Genomic DNA, 12,660 nt, shown 5'->3' with positions numbered 1-12,660 from the left:
TACTTTTACCTATATATATATATATATATATATATATATATATAAAAGTTAGGTGTTGGATCTCCTGCTCATAAACATTCATCCAAAATCCAAATTAATCAATTGCCAACACGTACTTTTGTCATTAATTTCGTTATTTTTATTCTTCAAAAAGATTTTAGTTTATATTTAATGTGTTTGAACATGTCCACGTCTGATCTGTCGGTTTTATTTGTTCGTACCCATACCAACTACGTAAGAAGCTTTTCCAGGAAGAGGAAGAATGAATTAATAGTGCATCATGTGAACTTTCATATATAGTTTTATTTTACACAAATCGTCAATCAGCAACGATCATCTGATCAATATTAAGCAGTCCGATCCATTAATATATATATATATATGTGCGTATATGCTTGCACTTCTTTCATATATGTATGTATGTATGTTTGTTTGTTTGTATGTATGTATGTATTTTGACTGGAAATTACAGTACTTATACCGCTGAAGAAGATGGAGGCAATAACTAAGGTCTCTACACTACTACATACCATCTACTAGGTATATATAATTTGATTTGAAAAATTTAAAATTTATCCATCCATGTCAAATTATGTCAGATGATGTATGCATGGTATAGAGATCTTAGAATACAATTATTTACTTTAAAGCCTACTGCTGGATTTTAAGAGATCAGAAACTTCTTGCTGTTTAGGGACAGGAAGGATGGCCTTCTGCTGCAAGCTCTTGACGGTCTCGTATAGGGACTGCTTCACTGGGGTGAACTCTAAACCCAAGTCCTTCAGCTTTTGGTTGGAGAATTTGTAGGGTTTTGCTCTCGGGTTCTTTTCATCCGAACACCTGCGTACGTACATATCACGTTTCAGATCATCATCATCGTTATTTAACTTGCAAATTAAACAAGAAACAATATTACAGCTTCCAAGAAAGATACAAAGACTGCCGCATGCGTTCAATCAATCTGACAGGCTAGGGTCCAAGTCCGACAGTTGCATCGGGTTAGGTAAGGTACGTATCCCCATGATATATTAGTATAACTACTATTTTTTTTTATCAATTGGAATTTAATTCATTAATACTTCTAGCTATATATATATATATATATAATATTCAAGCAGCAGATCGTGCATCAATTTTACACCCATTTTGATCTGTACATCACGTAAACAAAGTTGGTGTTGATTAATCACCTACTGCATGGCCCCACCATATATATAATTTTATAGAACATATAAATACGTTATATATATACGTAAACATGCAAAAGGTTTTACGTACATTTCCTAGCTGCCATGCATGCTAAAAGCAAGCTAGTTACTTAATTCTCCACGTACGTCCAAAAACTCTTTCTAAATTATTAGATAAACACTCTTTTACTGGCCTAATTTCTTATGTCATGACTCATGCTACTCAGCAATACGTTGGGTCCAGCTAGTCATGTTCTGGGAATTCTCAGTGATTTGGTGAGAAATTTCATCATGCATGCATATTGGTGTGTGGTGAACTGTGAGCATCCGTGTTTCTTTCAAGGAAAACTCTTGTGACCGGTACATCTACTTTTGGACTGAGAATAGCTTCCAATAGGAGCCGATCACGTAGTCCACCCATTTCACTAATAATGGAATGCAACGCACTGAAGCAACTCTCCCCCTCGTCCCCTCTCTCCCTCCCCTTCTCTCTCCCCCCCTCTGAAGCAAAATTCCTTACCATCGTCTCTCTCTCTCTCATCCTCATCATAATTATTTCCTCACCTTCAGTTCCTGAGTCATCTCTCTCTCATCAAAATTATTTCGACAATATTGTCTCTGTCTCTCATCAAATTCGTAGCCATGAAAATGCTACGAACTAAAAGAAGTCGACGTCGATTCAAAGTGGGAGTAGATTTGGACTGTGTGAGTGGTTTTTAATTCTCCTTCATCCTTCTTTACTTGTTTGCCGAATCAAATCAGGTAGGAAATGCTTCATCCTTTTTAATTTTCATTTCATATTATTTGGAGTTAGTGGAAACAAAGGAAATCTTGAAGTTAGTGGAAACAGAGGGGGCCCTTTCATGTTTTCTAGATCAACATGTCCAGATAACTGGCATGAATTCAAGATTCCTCTTGCCCCACACTCATGAAAAAAATGCCAACTATATTCTGCTCATGAAACATTATACGATGAAAAATAATCCAAGTCTGGCACCGACTTTGGCAAAGTAAAAAAACGTTCTAAAATAAATTATGCTTGCCGAGCCTGGCACCGATGTGCAGAAACTATTCTTTACACAGGAAAAAATATACCACCCTTTTGGTCTCAGAGCCGAATGGAATTCATAAAAATGAGATGCATAAAAATGGGGAGAAGAAGACCATGGAGGAGAAATTGAACGTAGAGAATGACAGAGAAAGTTAATAAACATGAAAACAAACCATGGACTGCGTCGGACTGGCTGTTGGTGGTGTCGAACTTGCTGTCGGCGGAGGCAGGCTAGCTGGTGGTGGCGACTAGTGGAGAATAACAAAGGGGTTGTGATTTGGGTTGCGTGCATGTGATGGGGAGGAAACAGATTGTAGGGTATTTTGGGCAACAATAGGATATAGTGATCCTCAAGGACTTATTTCCTTCAACATTGAGGTGTCAACCGCCTATTGGGTGCTGATTTACACTCAAGAACGGACGGTACCGTTCCAAAGCGAAATTGTTCTTTCAAACCCTCCTTAAAAAATAATAAAAATAAATAAATAAGAGAGAGAGAGAGAGAGAAACTAACTTGGTTGGAATTGGATACTCTGGGAAGAAGTTGAGAAGAATTTCGACGACATCTCCACGGTGAAGCACGCTCTCAGCACAAAGGTATCGTCCAGACGCAGAGGGAGTCTCGAAAACGAGAATGTGAGCAAGGGCAACATCCCTGACATGGACATAAGCTTGAACGGAGTTTGCATATGTTTTAGCAGATCCAGTCAGGTATTTGAGGATATGAATAATGCTTCTATTCACTGTTGGCTGCAACAATGGTCCCAGCACCAACGCCGGATTCACCGCCACCATATCCACCCCTTTCTCCTTTGACTCCTCCCATGCTGTCTGCTCTGCCATTGCCTTCCCATAGCAATACCAATTCTGCATTATTAATTCAAATCCAAACAGCTTCGTGCCATGATCAAAATATTCATTAATTATCATAGAAAAATACTAAATTTTGTAACTTTATTAATTTCATTCTTATATATTTCAATATTGTCAAGATATATAGTTTTTGGTCTCCATATCTGAATTTACTTGACATATATATATATGAGTCGTGATATAGAAGCTGCACACTCTGTACACTATTAAAAATATATGATTTTATTTTTTTATCTTCAAATTTTAATAAAATTTGAGAATAAAAAAATAAAATCATATATTTTTACATGGTATGCTGAAACTTATGTTTAAAATTTTTCTATATATATAACTAGCTAGGAAAATCTGACTGGCCGGCCTTGCTATTAATTGGTTAACCACTTTACGTATATTGATGCCTAGCTTTGAAAATTCTAGTATTTTAGTAGTACAGATTCATGATTCACGTAGTACGTGTCCAATCATCTGAAGAAAGAAGTAAATATTATATATATATATATGTCCATTGATTTATATGTAAATTAATGTAACATATAACGACCTTGGTGTTCTTGCAAAAGTCGAGGTCACTCCAACAAGATTCATCAACCACGACATCTGGATTCCTAGTCGGGTCCATGTACACCGTGCCGATTGTTGATGTGAATACCACCCGTCGCACTTTGGCCTCTGCCGCTGCCATGATTACGTTCTTCGTCCCATTCACTGCCGGCTCCAACATTTGTTCCTTTCATTAATTCAAGTTGTAATCACAACCACAACCATTAATAATTTTATTAATTGAGAGAATTTAAAACGTACGAAACTGTGCTCGATCGATCGATCATGAATAACAAAACGACACAAACAATAAAAGAAATTGGTTATAATAAATTATTGAAAGAAAAAAATTCTTGGAATTAATACAATATTATTTTTCGTTCTCCACTAATAAGTTTTATCATTATATATTAAAAATAGATGTAATAAATATCTAAGGATCAATCATACTATGATGATTTTAAAAAATATATATTTAAAGATTTGGATCTTAATTAATTTCTTAGAAACTCTAAAGCCTAGAGTGGGAGAGATAGACACAAATGAAATAGACTTCACAATATCTATATAGCTAGTGCTCTATAAATTCTTTTCAACAAGACAAGTTTTATATAGATCTTTTATAAAAAAATGGGTCCACTAATAAAGAATAGTTTTTTTTTACACTTTTTTAAGGTAGATTCTACTTTTTTACAAAGACTTGTATGGAATTTATCTATTTGAGACTTGTATAAATTATTTCTCTAAATTACATTAATATGCCTATCACAACAAACACATGACTTAGTACGCTTTTGATTTGAACTTAACCGATCATATATACATGCCCATTAATAATATTTCATGATATTTTGTAGCGTATACGAGTGGAGCCATGACTAATCCACCACAATACAATCATTTCTGTCGAATCGTGCCACAACCGCAAAAAAAGTTTCTAAAGTAGTACTGTCAGATTTAATGATTTTGGCCAAGAATAATGTTTCTATCTTTTTATTTTATATATATATATATATATATATATGAGAAAATTCTATATACCATATTATTATCTTATTTTAATTTTTCATATCACTATATATATAATATGTGACACATGCATTTATCATCGTGATAAAGGTGCCACACATCAATAGTACTGTATAGCATTAATTATATATATACGTATTGCAAATCAAAACTTAAAATTATATATTCATTATATTAATGATGTAACGTCACTCATGTACATGCATGAATATGAATAGATATATAGCAACGAAATAAAAGATGAGAAATTCATGTACTAACGGGATCATCGGTCACGGGTGACGCGGTGTGAAAAACTCCAGCACACCCATTAATGGCTGCCTTGAGGCCCTCGTAATCAAGAAGATCAGCTTTCCATAAAGTTAACCTCTCCTTTGCTCCATCAAGCTCTTTCAAATGAGCATTCTTTGGATCCTCTATACATATTAACCCATGCGTGCAGTGCATATATACACAGTACACATGAAATCATGCATTAGTAAATATATATTAAAGGAATTAATTAATTCCATGCAATTTAATGAAAGAAAACTACGTGTCAACGTCCCAGGAAGATGCCGCGATTTCATATATATATATATATATATATATATATATAAATAAATAAAAACCTGCATCTCGGAATGAACTCATGTACTCCAACGTCTAATAATTACCTGGATTTCTCACAGTCCCTTTAACAGTGTAGCCTCTATCTAGGAGAAGATTCACGATCCATGAGGCAATGAAGCCGCCTGCGCCGGTGACGCAAACAGTTTGTCCAGAAACTGAGGAGGAGCCAAGTTCATGATGAAGTACTGGCATAACTTGGTCTTTTTCGGATATATAGATCATCATGTGTCGTCCAACGTTTGGTGTTCACTGTTTGGATTTGGTAAGAAAAGGTAGAGATCAAGGAAATTAAGAAACGTGCTGTTGCTGGAATGGAAAAAACGAGAGAGGCATAAGCTATATATTCTGGTTAATCTGGTGTATGGTTTTTGCTTTTTATAAGCAAAAGATCACCCCACCTACAGATGCAGGAGGATCTGAGTTAGATGATGTTGAGTTGTCAGATTGTACGTTGACTGCATTGAAATACCTTGAGGTGGCAGATCAGTGCAAATAGGATAGAAAATTGTGATCTTTCCTTGATTATGACAGTTTTGGGCACGTCTCGGTATTTTGGCCATAACTTTGACTAGGGGTATCAGAATCACACATATGATCCCAATCCGGAAAGCTCTTTTCTGTTCGCACGTCGTGGGTTTCGATTTGGGCCAGATTTTATTTCCAATTGTATCATTGACTAGTCATTTTGGAATATAGGCCATGTGGTTTGGGCCTTCTATTGGAGCGTTACACTATATATCTACATCGTAAGTCCAAGACTCCAAATTAGTTAATCCAAAATGCAAATGTTTATAAAAAAGAGAATGTTTTTTCTTGCCCATGAGAATGAGATGATGCTATATATGATCAGTGCGGCATTTTTCAGGGGGTTCTAGGTAATAATATATATATATATATATATTTACAAAATTAAACAAAATAACTCATCCTATTTTTTTTTCTAAATATATTATGAGAAAGAGTAATGCTACGTATAGTCATAGAGTGCACAAACTCTGCGTAATTGTTTTAAAAAAGAGAGGTCCATTATTAAAAAATTAATTAATTATTTTCATATGGCTCCCGTATTTACTCATTTTTTTCAAAGAGATTCTGCTGTACTTGTGTAGTACTCAATGGCTGCAAATATTATTTCTCTATGAAAAATGATTTGTACAAGTCTCATACAAGTCCTTGTAAAAAAGTAGACTCCACATAAAAAAATGTAAAAAAAAAAAAAATAGTGGTGCTACTCTGCCGCCTGAGCAGTACCGCTCCAAGTGACCGCAGGCCAAATTGATCTTTTCATTTTTGTCAATTTTTTTATTCAAATTTTTTAATCATTTTAATTTTTTTAAAAAATAATAAAAAAAATCAATACATTAATAGTCACTTTCTTAACTATTAAGTAAATTAAAAAATTAAAAAAAATCAAAATACATGAGGTGTCAAAATGAGGGGGCAAAGAAGCATTTAAAAAAAACTATTATTTATTAGTGGGATCCACTTTTTTTACAAAAGGCTTGTATGGGCTTGTTTATTGTATGTAGCATTACTTTTTATATTACATATAATCGTGGAGTGCGCAAACGCCACACAATCGTTTTGAAAAATAATGGAATCCACTATTAAACAATTAGTTTTTTTTATGTGAGTCTCGTATTTACTCACTTTTTTAAAGAGATTATATGGCTTTTGCGTATTCCATGACTGAAAATATCATTTTTAGAAAAAAATAATTATTTCCGTCCTTTCTGCTTTTTTGGACAACCTGGAAAGTTTGCTAATTAAACGTATGCTTTTTAAAAAGGAATATGAAATGACTAATCAATAATTTTCAAAAAAGAAAAAAAAAATGTAAGCCAAGTTTAGAGGAAATATTGGATTTTATTAATCCTTGTAGTGAAATGAAAAATCACGTCATTTCATTACGATTTTTTTAATATACATATATATATATTGAATCAAGTGAACGAATGAAAATTCATGCGAGTCGAAGTCCAGCCCGACACCCGTTGTCTCAAGCAGAAGAGTGGACGTGGGAAACTACTTAGCAAGACTATAGAAATCCTAACTTTTAAAAATAGGTAGTGATAAACTAACAACTCATTTACAACTTATAGATAACTTTAAATACAATAATATTTTTATTATATTTAAATACATCAAATCAAAAGTAAAAATCAAAATTAAATTTAAAATAATATTATTTTATTACATAATTGTATACAAATTGTTAGTTAGTAGTAAATTTATCATTTTTTTTAAAAAAAATTGGAGCCAAATATTAATAACCGCCTAGCTATGATAGTAGGTAGTACTGTTAGTTGTAGGTTAGGGTAGGTAGTACTGTTAGTTGTAGGTCAGGGGATAGCGAAATTTTAAAAAATTGATGAGAGGAAAAAAAAAAGTATAATCGGCTCATGCAACTGGCGTGTAACCGCCAACTCATATTAATGAAACAGTGTGTTTCATTGAAGAGAAAATCGACGTCCGATTTCTCAAATGAGGGAGGTGGGAGTCTGGGACTTAGTGAAACGGTGTGTTTCACCAAGTTTGTCAAAACATACCGTTTTGACTGAGATGAATTTGAGGGGTTGTAGTTTTTCTCTTCTCCCTTCTCCTGCGTCCCCTTCTCCCTAACCCTAATACCATCGACGTCCCTCCCTTCTTGAAATTAGTGACAGAGACCATCACGAAATGGAAGGAAGCTCACACACACGAATCTAGCAACACGGAAGGAAGCGATTTCACGGGTAATCATTTCGATTAGGCAATGAATCAAGGCCTTTAGGTAACATTATGAGATGGAGAAATTTTGGTCTGTGAGATTTGAAAAGATATCTTGATGGAGGTTTAAATAGTTATATTTTTCTCTTATTATTTTGGTCTGTGAGATTTTGGTCTGTGATTATTTTGGTCTGTGAATGGCAAGTTACCTGCATAAATAACAGTCGCAAAGTGAATAAGCAAAAAAAAAAAAAAAATATTCAGAAAGTATTGAATACTAGCAAACCAGAATTTAATGCAGTTAAAACTCTGCTTGAAGTTAATTTTCATAACAAGCATTAAAGTGTTGAGAAGCACTGTAATCATGAAGTGGAACATGAGGCTCCCAACCACTTAAAAAAGAAAGAAAGCTGAACTTGTGGGTGTTGGCATCTAGAAAAAAAAATGTTAGTAGAATGGCAGTAGGATGAACTTCACGCATCCAGAACAATAAAGAATGTGTAAAACTGGTCGAACAGAGACAGACACAAAGACAATGCAGTGAGGATATGGAGCTATGTTCATGAATGGGAGACCTAAAGACGACGACAATGCAGAGAGCAAATGAGATTGGTTTTCAATTTTCTATTGTTGTATTGAAAATCTGAATTATTCCCTCCCGTTTCGTCGTCTTCTTCTTCTTCTGTTTTGTTTTTAATAAATATGTCGGCTGACGTCAGTTGATTACCCAACAATTACGCCCGATGGTTGCCTGTAGCATTGTTGATAAATTATTTGATTAGATTCAATATTTTTAAATATAATTAATCATGAGGTGTAAAAACCTCCAACACACCCATTAATGGTTGCCTTGAGGCCCTCGTAATCAAGAAGATCAGCTTTCCATAATGTTAACCTACGAAAATTCTGACTTTTGAAAATTTGGAGCCGAACATTAATAGCGGCCATGGCAGTAGTACTATTAGTTGTAGTTGTAGGTTTGGAGCCGAACATTAATAGCCACTAGCTATGGTTGTAGTACTATTAGTTGTAGGTTAGGAGCTAAACATTAATAACTGCTAGCTATGGCAGTAGTACTATTAGTTGTAGGTTCGGAGCCGAACATTATAGCCGCTAGTTATGGCAGTAGTACTATTTGTATTAGTTGTAGGTTAGGAGCTGAACATTAATAGCCGCCAAGTTATGGCAGTAGGTTAGGAGCCAAACATTAATAGCGTAGGTTAGAGCAGAGATAGAGAAATTTTAAATCTATTAAATATTTAATAATATTCAAAGGAAAATGCTCGCATGTCCGATAGCATTGACCGAGAAAAGTGAGCGATGCTTTATTAAAGTCCTACAATTTTGAAACACTGATATCTCTCCTTCAAGGCAATAGGGCTGATTAACTATGATGTATTATTGTTGGGAAATGATACACTTCCCGCAGGGGGCTACCACTGGTAGCTCTCGCTCCCATTTTTTATTTATTTATTTAATATTTTTTTTACTTAGTGATTAAAAATGTATTTTTTAATAATATTGTATTTTTTTAATTTTTTTAAAAATATTTAAAATTGTTAAAAAAATACATATATAAGAAAGCAAAAAAAAAAAAAAACAAAAACAAAAACAAATGCAAAGACTAACGGTAGCTCCCAACAGGAGCTGGGAGTGGTAGCTGTAAAGCCACCCTTGTTATTGTTTGAGAATTTAGCAGCCTAACATACATATGATAAGACTATTCTTTGGTGCTTATAAGGATTAACGTTTGAAATTGAAACATAAGTACTCTCTCTTTTTGTAGGTATGATAATGGGGATGATGGAGGAAGTAATACACTTCAAAAATTAGGCAACTAGTTTTGGGTTAGGTGAGAGAGAGAGAGAGAGAATATGAATAGTGAAAAGAAAATTGGGGAAATGAGTATGGAACTTCTCATTCTAATTTGCTATACATTTGATTGTATATATGTTGGTGCAAAGATTGGATTCGTAGCTCTTTTGTTAACTCTGGTGATATATAGTATTGTACTGAGATTTAAGGGCATTTTATTAACTCTAGTTTTTATTTTGGGTGATCTCTCGTGCAAAATTGCAAGCAAGAAAGGAAAATATGTTAACACAACCTTGTTCAAGTTCAATTGAAATTCATTTCTTTGAAAGGAAACATTTTGTGTTTTATTGATAAAATTCGACATGATAGGTTTGACCAATTCGAGAGTTTCAAACTGGGAGATGAGCAGAACCCATAGAACAATAACATGAAACAAGTTGGTAAGAGTTCAAATGCATAAACCAGTCTCTGATGGCAGAAAACACCCTATGCTTGCTTCTGCCGTTACATGTGAAACAAAAGAAAGAGACTATAACTGATACTACCCTATCCTAAAGCCAAAATTATAAGCCTTAGAGCTTCTGTCACCACTCACTCTATACACAACCTTGTCTAACTCAGGTAAATAGAACTGTACTACCCCCATTTCTTTGCACCCTTTCTAACATATATCTATAAGTTAAAGGAATCCTTTGGGCAAGGTCATAGCCTTAGGCATATTTCGCATCAAGCTGGTACCAGTCTTTAGCCTCTCAATCCTCAATTTTCTAGTAGACTTTATATGGTCTTCATCTTTCAACCCATCTTCTGCCACGAAAGAAAACAAAGTAATACAATTTTGAATACTTGTATATTTGATTAATCGATATCGGTGGATTACAGAGAGTATAAATAAAAAGACATTTTTATAATCAAGTGCTAACTTTCAGCAATACATTAAAATTCAAATGTCAATTACGGAAATCAAAATCAAACAGCAGGATCATGGCTTCCTCATCCCGTATTTGTAGCATTGATATCGGTAGCTAGTAGATGGTTTGAAACCTCCTGATATTCAGCCACAATATCTACTTGATCTTTTACACGCCCCCTCAATCTGAAGGGAAGATCACAGACATTTAGATTGAATTGCACATCCTTAAATTTGATAGGTGGTAGTGGTTTTGTCAAGGCATCCGCTAGTTGATCGCGGCTTGAAATAAATCGCACTGCTAGCTGCTTGCGAGATACTTGATCTCTAACAAAATGAAAATCAATTTTAATGTGTTTTGTTCGTGCGTGAAATACCGGATTGGATGAGAGATATGTTGCTCCAATATTATCATACCAAAGCACCGAAGTTTGACAAATAAAGAGCCGTAACTCAGACAAGATGGAGCGGATCCATATTATTTTGGCAGCTGTGTTTGCAAGTGATTTATATTCAGCCTCAGTGCTCCTTCGGGCCATCGTTTACTGTTGTTTACAGCTCCATGAGATTAGATTGGGTCCTTGAAAAATACAATATGCACCAACTTATCTTCAGTCATCTCGATCTGCATCCCAATTAGAGTCGGAGTATGCTTGAATTCTTAAGTTATTAACTTTGGTGATGAGGAGACCAGTTGAAACTGTGTGCTTTAAGTACCGCAATATTCTCTTGACGGCTTGCCAATGAGAGTCTATGGGCTTGTGCATGAACTTATTGACTTTGTGAACGGCAAAAGCCAAATCTAGCCGCGTAAATGCCAAGTATTGCATGCTGCCTACAATACTTCGGCATAGGCTAACATCAGTGCATGGTGATCCATCGTTAGCAACCAGATGACAATTAGAAGCCATTGGGGTGGTACACGGCTTAGCTTTGTCCATTTTACTCCTCTTTAAAAAATCAACAATATATTTTCTCTGAGTGAGATAGAGTCCGTCGGAGCTTCGAACCGCTTCTACTCCAAGGAAAAAGTAAAGATTGCCCAGTTCTTTGACAACAAATGAAGCTTTGAGACTTTGAATTATTCGGTTGATAGCATGAGAACTTGACCCTGTAATTAATATATCATCAACATATATTAAAATGTAAAGTACCTCATTGGTGGTCTTCAGTACAAACAGAGAGTTATCAGCCTTGCTTTCATAGAAATTGAGTGACTTGAGTTTATCAGAGAGCTTTGAAAACCAAGCTCTTAGGGCTTGGCGCAAGCCATATATGACTTGTGGAGATTGGATACATGATGCGGATATTGTGGGTGAATATAACCTTGAGGTTCAGTCATGAATACCGCTTCTTGTAAATCTCCATGCAAAAATGCATTTTGTACGTTAAGTTGAAGGATAGGCCATTCATAAGTTACGACAATAGATAAAACTAGCTGAATGGTTGCATGCTTCACAATTGGACTGAAAGTTTTCGTGAAATCAATCTCTTCCTGTTGATGAAAGTCTTTAGCAACCAAACGAGCTTTGTAGCGCTCAATGGTTCCATCGGCTTTCCGTTTGATTCGATATACCCAATGGCATCCTATGATATTGGCTCGAGATAAAGGTGTAATAAGGGACCACGTACCATTTTGGAGAAGTGCATCAAATTCTTTATTCATAGCATCACACTAGTGGCTATGTTTGATGGTTGTCATAAAGGAGGTTGGTTTGTGAGCTTCAGTGATTGTTTCTGCTATCAGCACTTTTGGAAGTGGGTAACGAATATAGTCATCAGCATGCTTCCATGGTTGAAGAATATTATTTTTGGATCTTGTGACCATAGGATGGCTATTAAAAACAGCTGGGATGTAGAACAATCTTGAGTAACTGCTTGGTCTAAAGGAGCATCACTATCAGGAGGGAAATTGGGCAAGATCAAGTCCCCTG

General features: G+C 35.0%; 1 protein-coding gene across 1 annotated transcript; it reads right to left on the bottom strand.

The window, feature by feature from the left end:
• Positions 1-289: 289 nt before the first annotated feature.
• Positions 290-5,532, bottom strand: LOC121246072 (cinnamoyl-CoA reductase 1-like). The gene is made up of 5 exons (XM_041144063.1): positions 5,337-5,532; positions 4,942-5,096; positions 3,653-3,838; positions 2,753-3,105; positions 290-840 (listed from the first exon to the last, which is right to left on the bottom strand). Exons 1-5 carry the CDS (start codon positions 5,515-5,517, stop codon positions 645-647), a joined length of 1,071 nt encoding a protein of 356 aa, XP_040999997.1. The 5' UTR covers positions 5,518-5,532; the 3' UTR covers positions 290-644.
• Between the last annotated feature and the right edge of the window lie 7,128 nt (positions 5,533-12,660).

Source organism: Juglans microcarpa x Juglans regia, chromosome 1S (genome assembly GCF_004785595.1).
Source record: "Juglans microcarpa x Juglans regia isolate MS1-56 chromosome 1S, Jm3101_v1.0, whole genome shotgun sequence".
Taxonomy (NCBI): Eukaryota; Viridiplantae; Streptophyta; class Magnoliopsida; order Fagales; family Juglandaceae; genus Juglans; species Juglans microcarpa x Juglans regia.
This window is presented reverse-complemented; position numbering and strand designations above follow the sequence as displayed.